Source organism: Melospiza georgiana, chromosome 1 (genome assembly GCF_028018845.1).
Source record: "Melospiza georgiana isolate bMelGeo1 chromosome 1, bMelGeo1.pri, whole genome shotgun sequence".
Classification (NCBI taxonomy): domain Eukaryota; kingdom Metazoa; phylum Chordata; class Aves; order Passeriformes; family Passerellidae; genus Melospiza; species Melospiza georgiana.
In genome coordinates, this window is record NC_080430.1 from 35,775,164 (window position 1) to 35,801,428 (window position 26,265).

The following is a 26,265-nucleotide window of genomic DNA, read 5'->3' on the forward strand; positions in this document are numbered from 1 at the left end:
TGGAAGGGGTGACAGGAAATAGAAAAGAGAGTTTTGTCAGTGAAGTGCAGCACAGCTTGTTTATTTTCAGTATGTTCCTTAACTGTGAGAGGTTTCCCACTCCTGAACTCCCTCCTCCTGCTACTGCTTTATCTGTTCACATGTGCTTTGGTGTTGCAGTTGCAAAGCTGAGCTGCACAGGACAAGGAGGCCCCTCCATTCTTGGCATGCATGCCAAATCACCCCCAAAAGTACCAAATGTTTTCCTCAACATGCAGAATGGCAAGGATAACTTGTCATACATCACTTTTCAAAACTGTTTACATAAATGCAGTGTCTTTAATCCATCTGATTACAGAGAGGCCAAGGTTTTATTCTGTTTTCATCACACTTTAAATAAATGTATGTATGGACGCACTGGCTAATTAAAGCTCAAGGAAATAGGAATACGTAGTTGAGCTTACCAGCATTGAACAGCTAAGTTACTCCTGTACCCTTAGAAGTGTTACTATTACATGTTAAGTCCTTTTGGTTGAGCAAACAATTCTTCTGCCTACCATGGGCACCAAGGTTATAATGTTGCTGTCCTACATAATGCTTTTTCCATTTGCTCATTGTTAGGTACTAAGCAGTTGGTGTTTAGGGGAAAAAAAAAGCAGTATTGAGGATTGTTATTAGCTGCTTTTCATCCTGGAATTCAAGCAAAGAGATATTTTCAGTTAACTTGCCATAGACTTTCTTTTTTTTTAGATACAAAACTACATTTAATAGAACATAAATAAAAATAAGACTTTGATTAGTTTAGAATGGATCTTTTTTTCCTGCTGAGCTTTAGAGAAGTCTCTTCATGCATGAGTCTGTCAGTCTTTATTTGCTTTGGAAAAATTCAGGGAGCTGTGGATCATAAAGACTGAAGGATACTAAGAGTGTTTTGGAATTATTTTTTTTTTAATGCAAGTTCCCAGAGAGTAAATACAATTAAAAGGTCAGTAACTGAACTTAGGGCTATCAACATATAGCACCAGTAATCTCTTCTGCACCCTCTTTCAACTCCACTGATATTCGAGATTTAATTCCTTAATGATACTAGTGACACTGTGGTGACAAATACAGAATTCTCAGGTTGTGAGAATAATTCTGAATGAAAAGGCATTTCTGTAGTCTTCCTGAAGTGTTGCACAACCAGTGACTGTGTCAGTCCTTGTGCTAAATCTTTCCCTGACTTGAGAAGTCAAAAGGTTACATGGGGAGCCCATATTGCAGAGTGTCCCAGCCTTCCAGACTCAATAATTAATTTTTTTCTAAGAAAAGCTAACTAATACAAATTTTCTCCATTTTTATAGATTTTTTGATTTTTTTTGTTACTATGAAAGCATTTTTAAACTTACTTATTTGCATTATGTGGGAGGAATGCCGATCTGAATTGCACTCAACATTTTTGTAAGTGTTCAAAAAAGCTGCACTGTAGGAGAAATATTTGCCTATTTCATATGTGGAGCTAGAATACAGTGAATTCTGAATCCATTAGGAGAGGCATTTTCATGATAGATGCAGAAATATTGTCTGGTGTAATTCTCTTGGCAATTTTCTCTTTCAGTGTTGATAAAAGAAGTCCTATTTCTGCTTGACTGCTAAATACAGTCTCCAAGTAATTTTAGGAAATTCTACTTTTAAATACATCTCCCATCACTGAATGGGGGAGGAACTGCACATTTGTGAGCTGCTTTAAACTTTTCCCAAAGATGTTTTGATATATGGTGAAATAATCTGTAAATGAATGTTAATTATAAAGGGAAACCAAGCAAGGAGATCACCGGAACTACGTATGAAGTTAAAATACTTTTGAACAGGACACAGTTGTTCAAAGCACCAGTGTAGATGGATTTAAGGTTTAGAAACAACATGCACATGGTCATCCAGGAACTTAAAAGCACCACACTGCTGAGAGCCTCAGTTACATGCACACTTAATTGTAAATTTAAATTCCTGGCGTGATATTTTTCCCAAGCTCCCCCACCCCACCTGTCTGGGTTTATTTTCCCTGCAGATTCCTGGCATTCACCATGGTGGCTGTGTGCTGGAAGCTGCCCCTCTGCTTTCTCCTGTGCCGAGTGGTGTCAGGAGGAGCGCGGCGGGACGGGCACTACGTGGCGGCCGTGTACGAGCACGAGTCCATCCTGAGCCCGGCCCCGGCGGCGCCGGTGGAGCGCCGCGCCGCGCTGGAGCTCATGGCCAGGAACCTCGACATCTACGAGCAGCAAGTGCTGGCTGCTGCCAGGCAGGTATGCCCGGCTCCAGGCAGCGCTGTGTGTGCCCTGGCTGTATGCTGTTTGAAGATAATCTCTCACATCTGTGTTCCCAGGCAACTAAACCTGTATTTGTATCCATAGCTGTGGTCTGGGTTCTCAGACGATCTGACCTGCCAGCAGCTCTGAAAAAGAAGCAGGCCAGTTAGCATCCTGCCTGACTCGGGCTATTCCAAGCTTGGAAAAACACACCCATTGTTATTATTATTGGGAAATTAATTTTCTATTTTGGTCTGAATACCTAGCTCCTTTCTGTTTACTTAAATGGAAGGGTTTCCTTGAAAGTTTGTCTTGCTGGCAGCTGTCTTGGGTTTGGTTTTATTCCAGTGCTGTCAATGGAAATTCCTGGATGTTTCTAAAAACTAAAGAAGTCAAATACTTTGGAAATGAATGTTCTGCTTTTAACAGCATTGTGGAATTAAAATTTTCCATTCCTTTCTCCTACCCACCATGGAATAGTTCTCAGTCTAAATATATTTAGAGAAGAGAGACTAGTATTGCCAGCTGTTCTTAGGCACAGCCCTCTTTCCTCCCCTCCCAAGAAAACCCAGGCTGGTTCTAGTGACAGGAAGCAAGTGTTACTGGCCCTACACAGAGAAGAACTGACTCGCAGTTTTCAGAGATCTGTTGTTCTGGGAGAGAAGAATTACTATTTTTATATAATTTGAAAACATGATATTATTTTTTTTTAAAGTTCAGATGATTGAGCAGAAGCATAATAGCAATTTTTATGCAGCCTTGCACCCAAGACACATAAATTACCCCAGAGCCATCACATAGATAACACATTTGAGCTGACTTTTGAAAACTAACAGGAAGTTGACTGACTGGTGCTGTGTCTGATTTAAGAAGAATGCACCTCATTTTTAGGAACAATTCAGATCTCCCTGAATTTCAGGCAGAGCCTCTGGCATGGCTACATTTCTACCAGACTGTGCACTGCTTCCACAGCTGGTTCTGAAAGCTGGTTCTAAAATCAACACTCCCAGTACCCTCTCCAACCCTAAACTACAATGGGATTTAGAGATGTCTCTTCATGCATGTGTCTGTCAGTCTGTATTTGCTTTGGAAAAATTCAAGAAGCTGTAGATCACCCAATACCAAATTAATTAAGTGATGCTGTACACTTTGACAAAGTGTATCTGCAAATACCATAATTCTGATAAAAAGACAAGTTTTAATGTCATCAGTCTTTAACCTGAATGATGACATTCTCCTGACTTGTGTGAAGGGAGGATACCTTTGGTAAGAAATTGGATGCAGTGTGCTCTTATTTGCATGCCCTTAAAATCATGTCAAATGCATTATTTTTCAAGATAAAGGTATGTGTCAGGTTAAACCAGTTTTCTTTATACACAGCTACACACCTACTACATAGTTACACCTACCCTGAAACTGAAGAAAAGACATCTTCAAGCTATATTATTGGCAAAACATAATTGGGTTATCCTTAACTTTCTTTAGCTCCTTTTACCCATGAGATCCCCCCTTTTCCTTTGCTTTGCCTACAAAACATGTCTTCGTTTTACATACAGGGGGCACAGATCATTGTTTTTCCTGAAGATGGAATCCATGGCTTCAACTTCACCAGAAGCTCCATTTACCCTTACCTGGATTTCATTCCGTATTCACATCCTGGGAAGTGGAATCCCTGCAGAGAGCCCTATTTGTACAATGACACAGAGGTAAATGTAGGGGTGATGCCTGCAGGGGTGGGATAACTGAATGCTCCAAATGAGAAGTAGTTCAAGTTGGTTTGCTTAGGGAAGTAAGCAAGAAGTTTAACAACTCCTAGTAACAGATTCTGTTTTCATGGATGCTCATTCTTAGCAGTGGAGGGTTTAGATCCATACATGCAGGGAGATCAGTTGTGTATGAACCATCTGGATTTGTCATCTCCTCCTCCCCAACCTCTGAAATGGTAACTACTCTCTTGTAAGATCTGTTCTGTGTGGTTTTAGTTTGAACAACATTGTTTTATACAAAACAAGACAGTGCTATCTTCCCTTTTGGTACATACTTGCTATTTGGCTTTAATGACTTAATGACATCTCATCTGACTCAGCAATCTTTGTCAAATGATTAGCCCAAGTAACAGGACTTACCTGCTAGAACATAATAGAAGTCACAGCTTGGATGGGACCAAGCATGATTACATAAGATATGACCTGGATATTACAAAAATAGTATTGTCACTGACTGTTCCAGACCTGAACTGAAAATAGCCATGCTCAGTAAATACAGACTGCTAATTCTTCCAGTAATCAACATAATGAAAGAAATCATGCCTGTACCTAGTGAGCAGGATTTGTGTGTGAGCATGAATTGCAGTTGTAAACAAATACCTGTTTGAATCTTTGTTACCAATGATCATGGCCAAGCAAGCAAGTTTGCCATTCAGATGTTTGGAGATTGCAGTAATGTCAGTCTTTGGTACAGCACCATGTTATGGAAGAAATATTCCATTAATACTGTGGTCTGCAACATTTTCTGTTTCTTTGCTGTAATATGCAAGGTCTGTCCCTTTCCATCTCTGCTTCTCTAAGTGATAAGTAGTAATTGCTTTTTAAAAACTTATAGTAAAAACATCCATCTTTAGATGCAGATGATCATTATTAGATATTTGCTGTTCTAAAGGCAGCACACACAGATCAGTTGTGCTGCCTTGGCAAAGTTTTCAGTTGGTATACAGTGTTTTAAAGCCATTGGTGCTCCTAAAAGTCACAAGTTTCTAAAAACTACCACCCTTGGAATAGATTTATTTACTTACTTCCTTCTGAGGAAATAAAACTTGAAACAATTTTTTTCAGAGATGTTTTAAAATAAACATTTGAAATTTTGCCTACAAAGCTACTGGCTCCAGTAGCTTTTGTCAAAGTCATCAGTGCTTTTAAATTTTATGGATATTGTTAAATGTGTTCAATTTTGAATTTCCAGAATAAGTCATAGAAAGTCAGTCATAGAAAACCTCACCATATTGCTGCACGCTCCCATTCCCCCATGCTGTGCTGCAGGTCGTTCAGCGCCTGAGCTGCATGGCCCTGCAGAACAAGATCTTCCTGGTGGCCAACCTGGGCAGCAAGCAGCCGTGCGAGCGCTGGGAGCCGCGGTGCCCGCCCGACGGGCGCTTCCAGTTCAACACCAACGTGGCGCTGGGCGCGGACGGCGCGCTGCTGGCCACCTACCGCAAGCACAACCTGTACTTCGAGAGCGCCTTCGACACCCCTGCCCAGCCAGACCACGCGCTCTTTGACACCCCTTTTGCTGGCAGGTTTGGCATGTTCACGTGCTTCGATATACTCTTCTACGAGCCTGCGGTGAGCCTCGTCAGACGGTACAATTTGAAGCAAATTGTTTATCCAACTGCCTGGATGAACCAGCTCCCGCTTCTGTCTGCTGTAGAGTTCCAACAAGCTTTTTCAACAGCTTTCAATGTCAATATTTTAGCAGCCAACATCCACCACCCTACCTTGGGCATGACAGGGAGTGGCATATACACTCCAGTCAAATCATTCATCTATCACAACATGGAAAGTTATGGTGGCAAGCTCATAGTAGCAGAAATTCCTGTGATTACTGCAGATTATAAAACCAATTTAGAGAGTAATGAAAGATTTAGAGAGAACTTACATGAGTCATGCAGGACTTCTACGAGCACCTCACTGGATGATGAAGTTTGCTTTAAGGAGCAAGAAGAGACTGCTGGCAGAGTATCTGAAAAAGGAGAAGGAAAGGAACAGTCACCTCCTTCCTTTTATGCAGAAATGATGTATGATAACTTCACTTTTGTTCCTTTATGGGGGGAAAAGGGAGAGCTCCAGGTTTGTGCCAATAGCCTTTGTTGTTACTTAAACTATGAGAAAGCTGTTCTAACTGATGAATTATATGCTTTGGGAGTTTTTGATGGGCTCCACACAGTGCATGGCACATACTATGTCCAGGCCTGTGCCTTGGTGAAGTGTGGTGGGCTCAGCTTTAGCACTTGTGGACAGGAGGTCACGGATGCCACTGCTCTGATAGATTTCCAGCTATGGGGAAATATGAGCACCCCTTACATCTTTCCTTTGCTGCTGACATCTGGTATTACCTTGGACTTTGCTGATCACATGGGCTGGAAAAACAACCACTATTTCCTCAGCAAAAATAGAACATCTGCTGGCCTCCTGACAGCTGCTCTCTATGGACGATGGTATGAAAAGGACTAGCATAGATACTTGACTGAGTCAGGAAACAACAGCCCATATGTTCAGAGTCTGTATTTAACAGAAATTGTTAAATATCCATATTTGCTAGAGGTTCAGGTGTGTTTGTCCCATCACTGCCTGATTAGGTCCCACATTTGGAATAATGGCTGTAAGTAAAGTCTGTAGCCTGGTAGCTTATGTCCTACCAGGAGTGAAAGAACTGCCTTGCAAAGATAAAAGCTTGCTGTGATCTGGTGAGCTGATTGATACCAGAAAATAACACTTCTCATTTCAACTGAATCTGCTCCTTTTTAATTTAATCCTTTGATTTTTGGGCTGGGAGTATGGAAATTAATTAGAATGGAAAACTACTGCAATAAAAAAACAAACAAAAGAAAGGGAAGGAAAACACAAATATTGTGCTTAACATGGACAAGATCATGTAGGTATAGATACATGTAGCTTTTATGTGCTGAGGTTCTGATCTCTGGTTAGGGTGCCATGATTGGTTTTTTTTTCTTAAGAGTCAAAAACTTCCAGCTGAAATCCTTACCATGGACTGGCCATTCGGGTATCTGTAATCCTGTTACACATTTAACTGAATGTTACAGTTCTAAACATCTACAGACTAGCTAATCTGGGGGATATCAGTGACTGTGAAAACCTGGACTGCAGCAAGACACAATTCACAAGAAATTATGTTCAAAGAAAACATCAGCATTAAATGTCAGTGGCCATGTTATGTACTGTTTGAGTACTTTAACTTCCCTGTTTAAAAGAGCAGTCATTTTCAGACTGTTTTGACTTTAAGACATCTTACACGCTGTTCATGAATTTATTCAGGGGGAGTTATGAAAAGCACATAATAAGCTGTGGGACAGCAAGGATTTTGCATCAATGCTTCCTGTGCCAGATGGCAGGTTTGTGCTGCTGAGTAAAACACACCATTTTTTTCCAGAGCAATAACTAGACTAAGTGCTATAGCTGTTCTACTGCAGTGCAGAAGCTGGGAAGAGAATATTCAAAGGTTATTAATTTGGGGTTACATTCAGATGAGTTAATGTATTCTCAAGCATTATAATTTTATGGGGTCTTATTGGCTATTATGACTTCATCTGGGTAATGGAATAAACACAACTGTTCCTTTGGTGAGTCCTTGTGTTCCAGCTGCTCTGTTACTGGGCTGAGGAGCAGAGCACAGGAGACAGAGAGCTCAGAGTCTCTCTTTGTTCTGGCGTCTCAGTTGGTTCAAACTGAAACCACCACAGCTACAAGGATGAGTCCTGAGAGGTGTTCAATCAGCTCCTGCTTCAAATGGTTTTTTTCTGGTTTCAGCAAGCAAAACAACGAAAAAAACTGCTGAATTTCTACCTCAGGGTTTCTTAGATATTTGCACAAAATTAGTGTATAATTATGGAAGATCTTGGGCTCTATCAAACCTTCCTTTTCCAGTCAGTATCCATGTGAGTCAGGCCCTTGTTAAACACCACTGTGACCCAGCAGCACACCAGGTTTGTTTATCCTGCAGCGTATACTGGACAGAAATATGGAGAGGGAATGTCTGTATCTCATTAGGCATAAACTTGCTGCTATAAAGTAGGCCATTCCACCACAGGGTTATTGAAGATCATTAATTCTTTGGCACCCATACCATGTTCTTGCTGAATGCTGCACGGTTCCAGGATGTACAGGGAAGAACAGAAAAGCATTTGCAGTGCTTGGTGGTGCTTCTGCTTCTGCTACCACATGACCAAGTCTGAAAGAATGGAACAATGAACAACTGGAGATTTCAGCTCTCAGGACTCTCCACTTTGGAGGCTGAAAAACATGCAGCTTCATGCACTAAAATACTCCTTGGGATTCAGTTCCAGAGCAGACCATTATCACAGTAAGTGAGGCTAAACAAATAAGTAGCATTACACATATTTCCTATGTTTAAGGAAAGAAGAGTATTCACTTATCTGTGAAATACTTGCAAAGGGTGTCCCAAAGAACCATTCTAACTCTGGGTATGGTAAAACTGATAGAAGACCTTCTAGTCCTATGGAGTTTGCATGAGGCATGTTCCTGTCTGGTCCCTGAGAAGAGCAGGCAGTATCAGAGGGTGTTCTCATACCTTGCTCCCTTCACCCAAAACAGCTGCCTCCAGCAAAGAGACACTGGAAAGGTTGAACAGGCAGTACTAGACACAATGGAATATCAGGAAGTATCAACTCCTACCTCCCACCCCGATCCCTGAGTAACAGCAGATGTGTCTGTCTGACCTGGGGTGGCCAGCAGTAACCTGCAACACCCCCACACACTGGTGGTTTCTGGCAGTGTGTGCTGGAGCAGCAATCCCAGCACTGCTGTTCCCAAACAAGCCTGCAGTCCTGTGAGTGAAGCTACTTACCACGTGCCAAGGAGGTGTGAGAAGCCTTCAGCAAGGCTGATGTTCACTAGTTACACTGCAATGCATCCCATCATCTAAGGGATATGAACAGTTTTATTAAAGCTTCCCAGCATTCCTGTCTGAGAGTGGAACAAAACCAAACCAGGGCACAAGGATTTTTTGACAGAGGAAGCAGAGCTAAAATCTAGAGCAGCTTTAAAGCACTCAGTCTGTGGACCAAAGTGTAACCAGGATTTGGGAATTTGTACTGACACTAAAGAAACTTCCTCTCTGAGACAGCAGGGGATGGTGTCTGTAAGGGACACTTCTCCTGGACAGGATAACAACCAGAGAAACTCTCTGTCAAGGTAGGAGTGACAGCACGAGTCAGACAGGTTGGAAGGTTCCTCATAAGGGATCTGCTACTTCAGGATTCACAGTGGTTTCTCCAGGTGGATGCTGGGATACTTTCCTCACTGTAAGAGAAACACCAGAAAGCAGATCAAAGGGACAGCTGGAAAACAACCTTGGGAGGGGAGCTATCCAGAGGCATGGGAAGAGGCTGAAGTGACACAATCTGCTCAGATCAGAGACCTTCACAAGGCCCAACTGGGCATAAGCTCCTTGAGGCAGATCTCAGCCAGTGAAATGAAAACCCCAAATATTCACAGGTTGAACTGAACTATCACTCCATCAAGTTTTTAAAAGTCAACAACAATGAAAATACTTGGGAGAGTCACTGTGCTCTCCTTTTTCCCTACCCTGGGAGAGCAGGTGTGAGCAACACAGGTCAGGAATCAGAGATAATAGTGGCAGCCACAACAAATGAAACTCTTCATAGAAGAGATTAGAAAGATTGAATTAATTATGACTTTAATAGAGTAGGAAGATTTTTAAGAATTTTAGAAAACTATGCAGACAGTTTGAGTAACAAAGTTTGGCAAGGGACAGGAAATACATGACAGGATACATGAGTCACTAGATTTTGCTATAAAACTATTTAATCTATTAACATAGAACACCTGTGATGTCAGACTTATGTCAGATCCCAGGTACAGAGAAAACCTGCAAGTCTGTCCTTTAACAAGACTTCAAAGCAGGTTTTATTCTGTTCTGCTGTAAACCCGAATAGCAAGAGTTCTGGCTGTATCTATTGCATTTTTAATTAAAAAAGAAAGATTGTAAGGTGGTTTTCTCCTCTTTAAATATTTAGTGACACCAATAACATGAAGACAAGTTTGAAAGGCTCTTTAAGTTCGCTACTATTTAACTATGTTTACAGTTACATGGGGGAACACTGCAAGATCTCTTTCCCAACCTCAGCTTGAAAATTGCCAAAACATAGCATGGAATGGAGAGAGCTATATTTATCCTAAGGTAAAATAACACACAGCACACCAGGGAAGCACAGATAATTTAAATACTGCTTTACTTGAAGACAAATAGTGTGCTAAAGAGACTGGGATACCAGGTTGGAAAGAGCTGCAAGAAATCTCCAAGTCCTGTAAGCAGGGACAGTCATCTTTCCCTGTCAGGAAAGTTCAGTTGTGAGATGAGCTGTAGAATTTGAAAATTTTATTCACATTTATAACTAATCTTCCCCTGGGAAAGGAAACCAAAACAGTCTTGTGATCTTGCTGGCCTCTAGATGCCTGAACAACTGAACAAAATGCTCTTTCCAAGGCTGCCATTTCAGACCATTTTGTTCTCAGTAGGTCTGAGTGGGAACACAGATCATGCTGGGAAACTGGGTGACATTCACCATGTCCAGCCAGGCATTTCCTTCTCCTGTTAAGCAGTAAAATGAAAGGATTTTGTGATAAGGCTTACAGATTCTCATAAAAACAAGAACAGGATAGTTTCTCTTAAGAATAGCCAGTTGTTTCATCATCAAAACTAATACACAGTGATACCTTTGCACTTAACATTAGAAAAGATATGGATATTAAAGTGAGAGAAGGACACCAGAAAAAGCAAAAAGCCAATGCTATCAGCTAACAAAGAGGCCTGTGCTGTGTCTCTCCTCATTTCATAGTCTATGACTGGAAAGAATCTAAGATCATGGAAACCCAACTCCAGGCCCTGCACATGATTACCCCAAGGATCACACCACATTCCCAAGAGCATTTACCACATCAGGTTTCAATATGTAAAGTTTGGAATCCTGTGTTTTATAAACTCTTGTCTGATTCAGAGTCACAGTTACACACTTATATACAAAAAATGTTTTCCATCCCAATCAGAATTCTACTCTGTCTTGCCAGCTCCTGCAGCATATTAAAGAGGATTATAAGGAAATCATCACAAATCACTGAGATTACTGCAAGAAGCAATAACTATCAATCTTGGATTTAAGGATTTGTATGAATTGGCTTGACCAGCTTTAAGAATTTAAATACTTTTTCGTGATACTAATATCAATTTTACAAAGTTTGAATTCAGACCTATGGAAGTTAGAAGTTTAAACTACTTATGAAGAGATTAAAAAAGGCATTTCTCTCCAAAGTCTAGTTAGTCTGATTCCATCAGAACTGGATTATCAGAAATTACTGTCAGGGCGAATCAATGCTTTTTAACCAAAAGTGTGATGGCATTTCTTTTGTGGATACATACCATCAGCAGAGGCCCAGTGCAAAGCTGTGGGGGATGAGGAAGATCCTCCTGCTGCTCCTGCAGCTGGAGCCAGGGAAGCCCATGGAGCTCCCTCACCCACCCTGTGGTGCACAGAGCCAGAGCACGACCTCCAGTTCTGCAGAACTACTGTTTCCATAAACATTTACCTTTTTCATTTCGGTTTCAGTTTTTCAAGATGTGAACTTCACTGATCCAAACATGGAATTGAGTAGTATGGGCTCCCTGCAGACATCTGGCACTGTTAAAAATGTTCCCTGATTGTGACAAACTTCTCTCAAGTCATGCTAGCCAGTTCTTTGGGCAGTATTCATTGACACTTCCCATCATTCTACACACTGATCCTCTCACCCAGTTATTGCAGCATCAACAACAGAAAGATCACCACACTTCATTTTTGGGGTTTTTTTGGCAAAGAGAACCTGAGTTCCCCAAATACTTGTGTTATCCCCAACCAACTGCATTTAATGAACATGCTCTCTCTTTTTTTTTTTTTTTTTTTTTTTTTTTAAATAGTAGCTATAAATAGAACATGTTATTCTGGGTTACTACAGCTATTACCACTGGTAGTTGTTGTGTTTAAATGGGTACACTCTGGGCAAGAAAGGAAGGCCAATTCTTCTCAAAACCAGAATGAATTGGGTTGGAGAATCTGTAAACATTATCTCATACTCCTTTTCAGTCATCTTCCCTACAGTTTAGGTAATAGCTTTGGGACCTTTAGTGCTCCTTTTAACATGTCTGTAGATGTTAAAAGGAGCAAAACTTTGAAAAATTAATTTTTAAATATTAACTTCTTTTTCAACCAAACATTTGTTAATTCTTTAGCCTGGTAGCCAAAACCAGAATATAGACAAGTCAGAATTTTAAACAAAATAAATTACCAGAAAAAACCCCCAACAATTGCAACCAATCAAAGTCTAAAAATTGCCTAGAAGAAAAGCTCTTACTGTTCCACATATATTTATACAACTATTTTGGAGACATTTAACCATGGAAAGGCAATAAAAACTTAAAGGAGGAAATACAAAGCAGGACACAGATTTTATATGGAATTACATGGAAAATCTCCCCAACTGTAGTAGTGTCACTCTTAGGGGGAGACACACTGATTCTTCATCTTATCAGCAGCCAGCATTCATCCTACAACGTGACACTCTAAAAGTAACAGCTTAGCCTAGGAGGTTAATACTGACTTGGCATTTTCTCCTGCAGAACATTTATCCTGAGAATGGAAAACCCATAAAACATCCCAGAAGTCAGAGCACACAGAAAGCTGAGCAGAGCCAGCTGTCCTCGTTCCTTAAGTCCATCTGATTTTTTTTTCTTCCCCAGGACATAAAGGGTTTCTTTTATTCTGATCTATTGCTTCAGTAGTCCAGCCAAGGCTTGCTGCTCTCCCTTGATGAAAATCCAGTTGATTGTTTGGATAAAGGCTGTAAGAATAGCTATGCAATATTCATCTGTAGAAAATCAGGAGGATTTATTTCAGAAAAATGGAGGTTCCAACATAATTTTCTGGAAAGGAACAGGCCTCCAACTGAGGTATGAACATTTTTTTAAGCCCTATGAGACACCATCATCACTATTTGCTTTTCAGAGACAAGGAGCCTGCTGTTCCTTGACCTCTCATTAAGAATTGGTCTCTGAGCACAGCAGCCTGGTCTTTAAACAAATCACGTTCCACTTTTGGAATTAGACCATATTCTAATAATAATCTTAATTATCACTTAGAAGCCACAATTACTGTCCCACCCATACTGCTAGGTAGTAATAGAGTTTTGGGGTTTTTTTAACAAATACATGCAAATTGCAAGGCACAGGCTCACTGAATAAACTGCAATGATCAGACAGATGAGATACACAAATAATGTAACTATGAATTCCAAAGTCAATTTAGAAATTCATAATTAGAAAAGACAGATATTTAGCTCAAAAAAGTTCACAAAATCTAAGTTAAAATAATGCATATTAATGCAGTGAGGAACAAGAGCAACAAAATGAAAGGCACAATTTCTGATGGCATTAGGAAACAAAAACGTTCAACAGTACTGTTTTCTGTGTGTCTCTGTATTCCATATTCAAATCTTTTCAACAAACCAATGCCATGTGAGCTTTTCCTCCTCTGTCACCCAGCCTCTACTGCACTACAATTTTCCCAGCAGGACAGGAGTGTCCCCTGTATAGTTTGTGCCCCATGGCTACAGACACCACACAGAGATACCAGGTCATCTCCAAGTCAGACAGAGGCCAGCACAGATAATAAAGGCCTATTAATATCATCCTTCCACAGTGCTTTTGAATTAACATCAGATAGTTTCATGGACAGAAACATGCAGCTGTTACCTTTTAAACAACTGCCTCACCACTTGGCGTTCTCATCAGGTTTCCCACAAGCATTTGAGGAAAAAATGGGTCCACGTTGCTTCAGCCTTGGAATGGAAATGGTTGCAGTGAATCCCAAGACAGGCCCATGTGGATCTCGTGAGTGCTGCCCGTGGCACAGACATCGCTGCCACAGAGCCACACATGTGGGAGATTCAGAGGGAGGAGAGCACAGAAATCACCACCTCCCTGAAGTCCTCTAACTCTGCTCACAGACAAACAGTGGACACAGGCACAAATGGTTAAGAAAGCAGTATTTATAAGGAAGCCTGAAGGAATAATGAAGTAATATTCAAAATTATTTTAAGTAGCTCACCTTCGCTTTAGAATTAAAATGCTGGCAAATCTTCGTGGAGATTTTATAAACTCCAACAGCTCGACAAGAGACTTTGTCATTAATTCTTAGTACATACAAATAAATTATTCATTAGTAGAACTGACATTTTGGTTTTATTATACTCTGTAAAATATACAGGAATCTTGAAGTACTGAAAGAGTGCAGGTAAATACAGTATTCAAGCAGTCACTATTTCTATGTACATGCTTAATTCTTCAAAAACCCACAAAATTATCAAATAGATCAAAATATTGTCCCATGTTTCCACACTATGTTCAGAAAAGCAGCTGTTAATTTACAATATCAAAGATTTCCAGTTTCACAATACAAAAAAAGGATAAAAATGAAATTGGAATCAGTTTGTAGTAATTTATTTTGTACTTTGCCAGGACACGCAAGGATTCCTTGCATGTACATAAACAAATTCACTTGAAAGTAACAGTTATAGTTAAAGCAGAGCCAAATAAAGTAACTTCATATTTAACAGACAAAACTTCAGCTTACTTATGTCAGTTTTTCATTCTTCAGGCAATTAAAAAAACCACAGTAGTCTGTTATAAATAAAAAAAAAATTGGGCAAGTCTGAACTACATTACAGGGACCTGTTTCTGCTGTTTATTTTCTAAATGGAGCACAACAAAGATACACAGCTCTTCCCACAGACCAGACACTGTACTTTTTTCTCTAATAGGGAAATATACTCTTAAATTCACCTCCCCTCCTCCCTCCCCCCTTGTTAATCTGGGATTAAAAAAAAGTGACAGGGATATACAGTTTTAATCTTACATACAATTTTATGATGTAAGGAAGTAGATAAATTACTGAAAAGAACTCTCAGTCACAACAGGGTTATCAAGACATTTCAATTCAATGTTTTATGCAGTTTCATAGTTTGCAAGTTATTAATGTATTTTTAAATTAAGAAAAATTCCATCCAAAACCCAAAAGTTAAAAAAAAATCTGTAACTGTGCAACAATTACTTCTTCCCTCCCACATCTCCCACCCCTTCCTTCCCTTATTACACTGTACATTTTTCACCCTGACTTCACCTTGTTAGCTGGTTTAATTTTAGTATTATAAAAGTATGACAGATCATTTTCATTTCACCTAAAAGAAAAAAAAATAAAACTTAAAAGCACATCTGCTTTCTTTTATGGTACATTTAATAGTGTCGGAAGGCTTTCAGATGATTAAAAAAAAATAAAATTCAACATTTAAACCCAAATCTAAGCTTCTTTTCCAGAAGTAATTAAGGTTTGGTTGAAATAACTTCTCAAATAACCTATTCCAGTTTTCACAAAAACGCATTTAATTAAAAAAATCTTTAAGTTATTTGGTCCTTTGGCAATTTGCAGCACAAACAATGCCTACTGTACCAAACTCATTTATTGCCTTCAAAATGGTTTTAGGTTTATTGAGAGCATCTGAATCTAGCATCTGAATCCTTTGTCTTGTTCATTTACACCAAGTTGGGTGCCCAGTCTGCAGGAATTACTCCCGGCACCAGAAACAGAATGGTAGAATACAGTTAAATAAAACAGTTTTGACATTCTTTTTTTTTTTTTTTTTTTTTTTTTGCCATGGATTCAAAGTACTTATTCAAGAATTTATGCTTCTTCTGCAAAATATGCTCCTAAAAATCTTCCTAGAGTCTCACAGATTTTTTTTATATGTAACCACAATAAAAAACATCTTCTCAAAGGTGTGTCCTCCTTCTGTATTCAAACAGCAACAGCTTTCTGATAGCACGAGTCTGACCTTCCAGCGTGAGGGTTCACTCAGACCTACAAAAAGCATCTTCTAATAGGTCTCAGAATCTGAGTCATTGAGCTCATCTTCTTCTGCGTAGGGGTAGCCACCTTCCCTGCCAATGTTGTTGAAAGTACAGTAGGAGCTGTGGTCACTCCTCATGATTGGCAAGGAATCGAAGGTGACAGTTTTTGAGGTGTTGGTGTAATGATTAATGGCATTGAAGGTGAGGGAGGGCAATGTGCTGCTCGATGAAACAGGCATCATGGTGGCCAGGATGAGCGCCAGGCAATCGGCCACGTCCTTGTTGGGCGCGCAGGCCAACGCCGGCGTGTAACCTGCGCATCGAGAGAAAACAAAACCTTCATTTAAAATAAAGACAACGGACAAATTTCTCCAAGTTCATACAATCTTTCAGCTGTAAAGGTATTTTACATTGCTTAGCTCCGCACTGTTTAAAAAACCAAAAAAAAATGAAATAAACGCATTATCAATTAGGATTTTTAAACTTCTTATTACAAAAACAATCTTGAAATTAATGGGCTTTGCAAAAAAGATGTAATTGCTTTGTTAAGCAGAGCCAAACACTCTAGGCCAGTGAGAAAAGCCCAGATCTGAAAATGGTGAGGAAGTCACCTGGCTGAGGACAGACAACTAAAAGCAGCCAGCAAGGATACAGAGCATTCACTAAAGAGCTACTGCACAAACTACAGCTCAAACATTTCTTCATCCAGCATCTCCACCATAGCTGTTCATCACAGACAGGCACTTCAATAACACTGTGCTATCTCAATAACAAGCTGGCTAAAGGATCAAGGCCAGTCAATTGAAAAGGCAGAGTGTAATTACTTCATCACAATAGTGTAATATACTTCATTACAATATTCAATAATATAAATTATAAAGCCAATGCCTGATTTCTGTTTGCACAGTATCAATTAAGAAATCCAGAGAAGTTTGAGTAAATGCCAGCTGGGTTAGCAGGCTAGAACTTGCAGGGAGACCACTTGGTTGCCCAAATGGTCCAACCAAACTTCTGCCAGGCATTGCTGCTGTGACAACCCCCAAATGCAGGAGGTCTCGGGCTGTGGAATGATTTGCAGTCAGGTCACGTAGCTGTGACATCTCTTCTGGGTTTCTGTGGCTCTAATAATCCTCCACCACTGTTCCTTCTGCAGCTTCCCCTTCTCTGTGTACTTGCCTCTATTCATTCAATGTCAAGGAAAATGCTTCAAATTCTCAGCAGAGATCTGTGCACTGCTCCTGTCTCAGGCGTAGCCATTCGGATGGCGCCTGAGGGCGAGGTCTGGCACAGGTCTCAGTGCATCTACAGCACCAAGGGACTGTCCTTGCTGGTGCCACTGGCAGCTCTAAAAGCAGGGCAGTCTCCTAAGTACCACCACAGATCACAGCTAATTCTGTTGCCAAGAGCAGGAAAAGTTCCCCTCCCTTGCTCCTGCAGCATCTCTCACTGTGTGGGACAGAAATGCCCACAATGAGCTCAACAGGAAGATTCATATTCAGGTACATTTGGGAGTCTGAAGTCCTGCACTACCTTGTAGTCCACAAGTTCAAGGTGTACAGCATCCAAGTAAAAATCACCCAAGTAATTTTAAATAATAGATGGCTTTAATTCAAAGTGCATGATAGACTTCTATCCAGACTTTAGGAAGGCAGGGAAAACAAGGCAATCCTCATTCTACCAGCAAGTGTTTCAACTACTTCAAAGGAATCATCTTTATTTTAGAAGTAGGTCCAGATCAAGTCTTAGGATAGAGCTCAGGAGCAGTTACTGTATTGTACAACTGCACATAGGTATTAAACCAGTAAGCACATTATGGAAAATAACTGTAGCTAGAAATCAAGAAAACAGCAAGCAGGGGACAGTCTATTGAGCTATTTTTCACTCAGGACAGTTGAACTATTTCTCACTCAGGACAGACCTTGTGCTTGATGCTTTGAACAGAGCAAGACAAGAGTCCCTGCCCAAAGGAGCACACAATCCAAGGAAACACAGAGAAGTCAAGCACAGAACGCACCAGCTGACCATGCGATAGGGCCGTACAGAAGTGCAGCGCAGCGGATGGTTTCATTGTTAGTTAGGTACCACAGCACTTAAACAGCTCAGAGTTAACAGTGACAGTCTGCAGAAGAGATACATTTTGAGAGGATTCAGAAGCAAGGGCCAGGGCTCGCCACACCTGGATCATGACTGCATTTCAGGCATGTAAGGCAGAACAGAAGGCTCAGAACTGATACTCAGATGCACACCATTTACATCTACGGTTGCTGGAGGTTGTGTGAAGGTAAGATGACACACAAAGTTTATTAAAGCTGGTCATATTCAATACCATTCCTTTCACTAATGTGACTTGATAAAAGTTCAAAGAAGAAAAACAAGCAGTCATCTGCTATTTTAAGGGTTTTATTTCTTTGTTTGTTTGTTTGACCCCTTCCCCCCTCCCCCCTTTTAAAGACTTCTAGGGTCTTGAATACTCATGTTCCTTCTGGAGCAGTGCATCCCAGTTCATCATAAAAAGGTCAATGTAAGGATTAAACAAAATACTTGCTTCTGTTAAAAGTTCTCCGTTCTCTAAAAACTGTGTTTATAATTAATACACAACTGAAGATCTCAAGCTCCTGGCTTTCATAAGCAGGAATGAAATACCCCAGTTTTATTCCTGCCTTAGACATAGCAAGATGAAGTAACTGCTTACACCACAGAAGACTGACATCTGTGTCCTCCACCACATTAACTTATATTAACTCCACTATATCAAATTCAAATTTATAAGAACAATTTGTAATTTTATGACACGTAACTGCAGAGTGATAATTCATAAGCCAGGGAAACAGCAGATATAAATACTTTATATTTCCTTTGAAGATGATGTTGGTAAATGAACTGACTCCACTGATATACTCTTATCTCAGCTCCCCTGTAATGGTCCTCATAATCTGCACTTGTACCTGTGCAAGGCTTCACAGAACAACAACAACAAAATATTGACTATCTTCATTTGTAGATGGGGCAATAGAAGTAGAGTGAGTTGGGGCAGCATCCTTGCACAACAAAAAACAACGGTCTGCATGATGGACCCTGACTTAAGGCTGAGGCTCCCCCTGCTCAAATGCAGAGCTGCTCCCTCCCCTGGGCCTTGAAAGTTGCCAGGAAGGTGTCCACAGGAAAATCAGAGGGTTGGTGATGTGGTCAGTGCAATGAGAGTTCTCAAGATCAACTGAATGAGGTATTAGCACTGGGAAAGAGATGAGAGTCTGAGACAGAAGTCATCTTATAACAACTTGCAGAAAAATTCCTTCCAGAAAACTGTACATCTCCAATATAAACCAAAATACAAGTTAAATACTCAGGGAAAAAACTCCACTACAAAACATGCAAAGAAACCCTCCTGAAACGTTGATTGAGTGACAAAACTTCATATGGTATCAAATGAAAGAAAAAGCCAATAATTTCATTTAAGATGGGCAAATTTGCATTAATAATGTCCAATTCAACAGAATTTTGTAGATGAAGGTGATGGCAGTTTCATCATGACTGGTGCAGAAAAATGGGGAAAATAAAAAGAAATTTGAATAAGAACTGATACAGAGCTGAGAATGAACCCTCAACACGACCACTTTGGGGAAGTATACTGGAGAGTAAATTTGCTGTTTCAGCTGCATTTAATCTATTAAGAACCAAGAGGATTAAATTTTTTCTACTGACATTAGTTCTTAAACAAAAATGATCTCACCATTTTAAGAGACGCTCTATGACAAAAGCAGTGTCACTTCAAATTCAGAATTTTAAAAATCTTATAAACTATTTATAAACTGAAATGCAGGTAACTGGAGTGATGCTGGTTTTTTTCAAAGCTCACATTTTTCAATAATGCTCAGATATAGCAGCAGAAGACTCAATTTATACAGCTATAGATACAAATAGAGATTGCTTGCAAAAAGTCAATGTAGCTTTTACAGGAAGGACAAATTCAAAACCAAAAAGTGGATCATCACTCCATAACAGCTGAGGCTCTGCTGGTTACATGTTCCATATAAGGAACCAAGAGAGGTTCCACGTAAAACACTAAAACTTTCTAAAACTAAAATTAAACTCCCTTCTCATCTAATTCTGTATGAAATGCCAATCTTGTTTGGCAGATCACTGAACTTATCTGGACTACGCTGAAGTAAGAGAATGTCAGTGTTGTGATCCAAAATATTCCACTGCCTATTTCTTCAGTCAGAAAAAGAATCCATCAAGGCTGCTTGATATAGTCTCAAGGCTGCTTAAAATTGTATAAACAAAGCAACTGCTATTAGAAAGAACCACAGTAAGGAAAAATATTAGACAGTGCTCAGACTTACTTTAAAATTTAAAATGTGAGCAGAATAAAAAAGAAGATTTTTAGATCCCCAGGCTGCCAGGGTACTTTGATTCAAATGTTTTCCTCTGTTATGTCAAAGATCCATCCTAACAAGGGACTGGCTGGCTGTATATGAGAAGCCCACAAAAATGCAAATGTCTCCAGTCAGCATACATGTGATGAGAAGCAAAAATAAAAAAAAAAGATATATCTTTTTATCTTTTCATTTGAGGGAGTTTCTTTTAGCACTTACTCTTGTGCCCTATTTTAGGCAAGGAATGATCTTTAAGTCACCCATGTTACTTGAAGCGGTGTAATTTGAGAAACACACAGAGAAAGTCACAGCGAACATTAAAAGAGGAAAAAATTTCCAATCTGGAAATATAATTAGAACTATTAATTAGGCACATCACTTTTGGAATAAAAAATAACAAACAAATCCAAACAAAGTCAAAAAGCAAACAATCCATTGCTTCACCCCTCCCCAGATCCCAGCTCCTGCTTTTATGGCATAAGTGACAGAGCCTTACACTTTCAAAAGCACAGCTTAAGAGGACCACAGATATCTTATATGAAAATATGTGAATTAGTCAGTAAATCTAATTTTCTTTTGTTTTACAAGATGTAGGATTTATTCTCATGATAAAGCAGTTACTTCTTACTTCTAAGTGCCAAAAACTCTGAAGAGCCAGAAGCTTGAGAGCAGTAACTGTGAGCTGTAAATCATACTAGCTTTTAAAAGCTAACACCAATATACCTACTGTGACAAAACAAATAGCAATTCAATCCAGCTTAACAGCTGAAAGTTATATTTTACTTTGAGCATTATGTTTTTCTGACCATTTTTGGTATGCGAAAGCTAGTGCATTTATAGGTGCATCATAAAACTACTTTTATAGTGCATCATAGAACTACAAATGCAAGCCAAACTTTTCTGTGCTGTGACTGCATCGTTCTCAAAGTTTTCACTCTCCCTACTTCTGCTGCTTTGCTAAAATGATCCACCAGCAATGCATTTTTTTCTGTGAGGGCAACCTACTGCAAGGCTCATCTGGAGTTTCCACAGTTACTGTTTTTGAAGGAGTTGAGTTTAGAAGCACAGTTCCTTACAGGAAAACAAAGTTAGATTTTTCTTACCATTTTCATCTACAGCAAGTACACTTGCTCCCTTCCCTAAAAGCTCTTGAACTACAACCGTTAGTCCATTTCGAGCAGCAACATGCAGAGGTCTGTGAAGACAAGCAAACTCATATATAAACCTTAGAACAAGTCATGAAGTAAGATAGGTAGCTTACATCTAGTTAAATGTAATACTTATACTTCTATGTTATTTACACATTATACAAATATTGTACATGTAATAACTAAGATGGAAAACTCAGCAAATCTCTTTTCTTATTGCAAAGAAACTCTAAAATACCAATTGTGAACTTTATTCTTTCCATGGCAGCACACAGGGAGGAAGCAGCTGCTAGTAAAGATGTGCCTGCTTATGGAGTTTATCATGTTAAAAAGTCAGAAACACTTGGCACCCTACTGCTGATAAATCCCCCACTCAACTGCTGTAACAGATAGTGTCACATGTGAGAGTAACTGCATATCACTGCCATCACTCACTGGAGCTCTATAGCAGAATGGCAGCCCTTTGCTACTTCATGTAAATATCCATAAGAGATGCAGAAACACTTCATCAATCTGCCTTCTAGAAACCACTATGTTCCATTGTGATTAGAGATGAAAAAATATTTCACAGTATAATGCATGAAGCAAGAAAAGCAGATTACTTTTCAAAACCTCAAACTACTAACCGTAAATCAATTTTGTGTTGACTTGCTCTATAAAGAAAAGTGTACTTTTATCTCAAATATTCTAATTGTATCTTTTTCAAATGCAACAGTTTTTCAAAACTGGTTCCGATTGGCTTAAATAAAACTTTATCATCACGCAGCAGGAAACAGAATTATCAGCTTACTTCCCTTCTGCTTTATATTGCTCTTCATTCATTCTAAGATTCCTGAAGTTGTTTGAATTAATTATAAGCTGGAAACAAATGCCTTACTTATATATCAGAAATGCAAAAGATACAAACAGGAGCAGCTGTATCTATGGTGCTTGCCTTAAAGTATTAAAAATGCAAGAATTACCACACCCCACAGATATACTGAAAAATGTACTGTAATTAAAGTAATTTTAATGTAGAGACCAACAATTTTAATGCTTATCTTGCCACAAAGAAGGACTTTGTTTAAGCTGTTCAGAAAGTCAATTTAGTTATTAAATATTTGCTAAAGCAGTATTGTTTAAACAACAAGTTAAAACCTTTCAATTTATATAAACACTTTATAGAGGTGCAAATGTGTACCTATTTTATCCCATGACATCTCTTGAACAAACTATTTGAGCCAAGGCATGTGGGTGGAATTACATGAGCCTGTGGTAGCATACTTTCCCACATCTGTTCCCATCTCCTTTTTGCTTTTCCTTCTCCCAAGACATCCTTGTTTCAAGCCAGAAATGAGGCAATCAATCCTTTCCTGCTTTCTGGTTATTTCATGCTGCCTGAGGTGCACCATGGTGAGCAGCAAAAGCAAAGGAAGAATTCTTACTATTTTAACTCCTTAATTCAAGCAGGTCTCAGGGAATACTTGGAAGCTCTGTATGAGCTTGAATATGGCAAGATTCCAGAAGGGATGTAAGGCCAGAATAATATGTGAGTTGCTTACAAGTTCCAGTGTGGGGTGTTTTTTGGTGGTTTTTTGGTGATACCATTACTAAAGCAGTCTAATAATTCATGTGCATAACTCAGCTACACGTTGTGTGCCAAGTATTCCCTGAACACAAACCCATTCTCCAAAAGGAAAAAAATGCATTAGAGTCATTTTAGTAGCCCATCTTGATTGGTATGACATACCACACATTTCTAAGGTTTCCTTGTGATTTAGGCTAACCAAATAGTTTTAATTCTATTTGAGAGACCATCTTCAGGAAGGTTTAAGAATAGTGTATTCTCCATGATATTTAATAGACAATAACATTTCACCCTTGAAGCATCAAACAGAAAGCATGCTGAAGAATAAAAGCACACTTCAGGCAGTTATTTTTTTTAAAGTAGATAGCTAAGACTTTGAAGACCAAGTCTTAGTTTGCCTCAAGTTGTTAAATGAAGTGGTTTTTAATGGAAAAACTGGATAATTTTTAAAATAGAACAATCTCAGTTTACAAGTAATCTCAGTGGATTGCAGTAACTCCACACACGAATCACAATAATGTTTTACTTTTCATTCTATTCACCCACGAGAAAAAAAAACATCCAGAGCTGTAAGTATGAGCAAAACACCCTTTCAATTCCAAATTGGTTCAACTCTTGGTACCTATAAACAGTTGAGGTTCAATTCAATGAAGTTGAAAAAATATCTGAAAAATATTCCTCTTTATGAGCAAAATACACACCAAGAACTCATCTTTCAAACACGGTCCCTGTGATACGTACGTTTGCAAGGCTGCGTTGGTGGCGTTGATGAGGTTTCTATCTGTAATCTTCTCCAGGATTAACAAGGCACTAGTTTCATGACCCTTAACACAGAACAAACATCTGTCACATAACAAATATTCCTCACAAATTGCTTTGAGTGTTTTCTCAAAGTAACAATACTTTCAAACAGTGCTCGATAACACAAAGCTCAGCACTGATAAGTCAGACTGTGCACACACCTTGCTGCAAGCCAAATGGAGTGCTGTGTTCTTAGAATTGTCTTGCAAAGTCAGATCAGCCTTAGCACTGCTAACCAGCACCTCTGGGGAAATAAAGACTTTTATTAACTAAAAACATATTCCTTAAAATCCAAACGGGAAAATGAAAACAGAGTTTTGGCAAAATATATTCACAAGAACATGAACTGTAAGGCTACTTCACCCACAGTAAGATTAACAGAGCTAAGAGCAGAAATACATAAAGCTTTCTCTTTACCAACTGTATTCGTCTGTCCATTTTCTGCAGCCATCATTAAAGGTGTTTTCCCAGAAGAATCTACAGCATTTACTTGAGCACTGTGACCAAGCAGAAGCTGTAGACACTCAACGTGATCTGTAAAAGCTGCTGCATGCAGAGGTGTTCTACAACAGATCAAAAGACAATATGGCCATGTTCAGCCATGCTTTCTACTGCATTCACAGGGGCATCCCTGCCTGTGATCCTACAAATAAAAAAGACTCTGCAGTCTCTCCCACTGATCCTTTGCAATCAGTATTGCTGGAGTTGTGACTGCTGCCTTTATAAAAGTCCCTTTCCAGGTTCAACTAATGTCACCCACACAGTTTATAATAGAGATACAATTCGATTCAGAAAAAATAAAAGATGCATAAAGCTCTATCCACAAAATGAAAACATTTAAAATGTACTCTAAGTTGCCTGTATAATAAAAAGTCAATTCAAGTTTACTGAATAAGAACAGGATTTAAAAAATCTAAAATTTATTTCTAGCACAGAATAAAACAAAAACCTTCAAAGAATAAAATGGGACACTGAGGAATTAACATTAAGTAGTAAATACAAACCCCCCCAAATGACTGAAGAATTAGACACAGCCACTGTATGACATTACAGACATTCCTTCTGCATTTGCACTCTTACCTTCCTTTTGAATCTGTTGAATTTACAATACCCCCACCTAGTGTATCAATTAACATTTCTGCAGCACCTTCATTGTCATTTATCCTATAATGAATTAAACAGACTGTTATTTACAGAATGATAAATCTTTTGTTAAATACAGCAATGAAATTTATGAAGAATAATTTTGTACTTCCTTACACAGCACAATGCAAGGGACTGAAAGAATTTCCTTCCATTTTCTGAAAAACTTCCTGTTCCAGGAGCAGCTCTACACAACTGTCGTGACCTAAAGCAAATGTAAGAGTTAGGTATTGAAAAGAAGGGAAAAGGTCTAACTATAGCTTACAATGAAAAATATGTATCTAAATTAGATTAAGCAGTATTGTATTTGAAAATTTAAAACAAAGACTGGTTATATCCAACACGGCTGAATATTCAACATTTAGGTACCAATACAATCTTGGAATCCTGAAAATCAAACTGACATGTAATACTGTAAACTTGATGAAATTTCTAAGGTACCTCACGCTGTCTGAAGAACACCCAGAACACCTAACTGAATTCTTTACACCTCTGCATTGCAAACTCTTCTGTACATTCATCACTTTGTCTCCATGAAAACAACTCCACCATTTGAGGTTTATTTTTGCTCCATATTTAGTTGAAATTATCACCCAGCTGCATCAGCTCAGTAGTTATTCACTTAATAATAATTGATGAAATAAAGGTTTAATCTCTTACTTCTTGGTTTTTCTCTATCATGTCATTCAAAGATGAAATAAAAAACAACCTCTACTATGTTCTAAATGAACACACAGAACAAAATCTTTAGCAAAGGTGCTGAATGATTTTCCTACATTTTAAGGTCTCCCTCACTCTCAAATCCATGAAAAATATCAGTGAAGAAGAAAAAAAAATTCTTATTGAATCACTTTTATATACTTGAGATTCTTATGCGTACCATATTTGATGTGAAGCAAGTTTAATATAGATTTAATCTGAAACCATTCCTCCTTATGCAAGTTGTTTTTTGGGATGTGTGTGACACATTTCTATTCGAAAGTATTTAAAGACTCCTTGAGACATAAACCTAAGATAGTATATGACGAAAATGTAGGACAAAAGTAAACATCTCTTATGTATTAGATGTTAATACACTTGATATAGGTAAAAGTTAAGTTAAAATAGGATATAGTTCAATTATATTGTATTAATTATGTTCTATTATTTGTATTATGTTAAAGGGGGGAGGGCTTATTAGAATGTGCTGGAAGGGTCCAGGGTTTGGTGAAACAGGGGTCTGACGGGGCAAGGCAAGGTCGAAGAGAGACTGGATGAAACAT

The 26,265-nt window shown here is 38.9% G+C and overlaps 2 protein-coding genes across 8 annotated transcripts in view; one reads left to right on the plus strand and one right to left on the minus strand.

Moving 5' to 3' along the window:
- Positions 1-7,619, plus strand: part of BTD (biotinidase) — a 10,445-nt gene extending 2,826 nt beyond the window's left edge. For all 3 annotated transcript variants that reach the window (XM_058024120.1, XM_058024136.1, XM_058024129.1), the window contains 3 exons: positions 2,027-2,261; positions 3,821-3,970; positions 5,300-7,619. In XM_058024120.1, the coding sequence (XP_057880103.1) occupies positions 2,043-2,261; positions 3,821-3,970; positions 5,300-6,490 (1,560 nt within the window). In that variant the 5' untranslated portion in view covers positions 2,027-2,042 and the 3' untranslated portion in view covers positions 6,491-7,619. The remainder of the gene's footprint in view (positions 1-2,026; positions 2,262-3,820; positions 3,971-5,299) is intronic.
- A 6,668-nt stretch (positions 7,620-14,287) lies between these two features.
- ANKRD28 (ankyrin repeat domain 28) overlaps positions 14,288-26,265 on the minus strand; it is a 119,698-nt gene continuing 107,720 nt past the window's right edge. For 3 of the 5 annotated variants that reach the window (XM_058038115.1, XM_058038027.1, XM_058037936.1), the window contains exons 22-28: positions 25,121-25,208; positions 24,941-25,024; positions 24,278-24,423; positions 24,022-24,104; positions 23,801-23,883; positions 21,448-21,539; positions 14,288-16,281 (exon numbers count right to left, since the gene is read on the minus strand). In XM_058038115.1, the coding sequence (XP_057894098.1) occupies positions 15,995-16,281; positions 21,448-21,539; positions 23,801-23,883; positions 24,022-24,104; positions 24,278-24,423; positions 24,941-25,024; positions 25,121-25,208 (863 nt within the window). In that variant the 3' untranslated portion in view covers positions 14,288-15,994. The other 2 variants (XR_009115434.1, XM_058038246.1) reach the window with 2 other exon arrangements.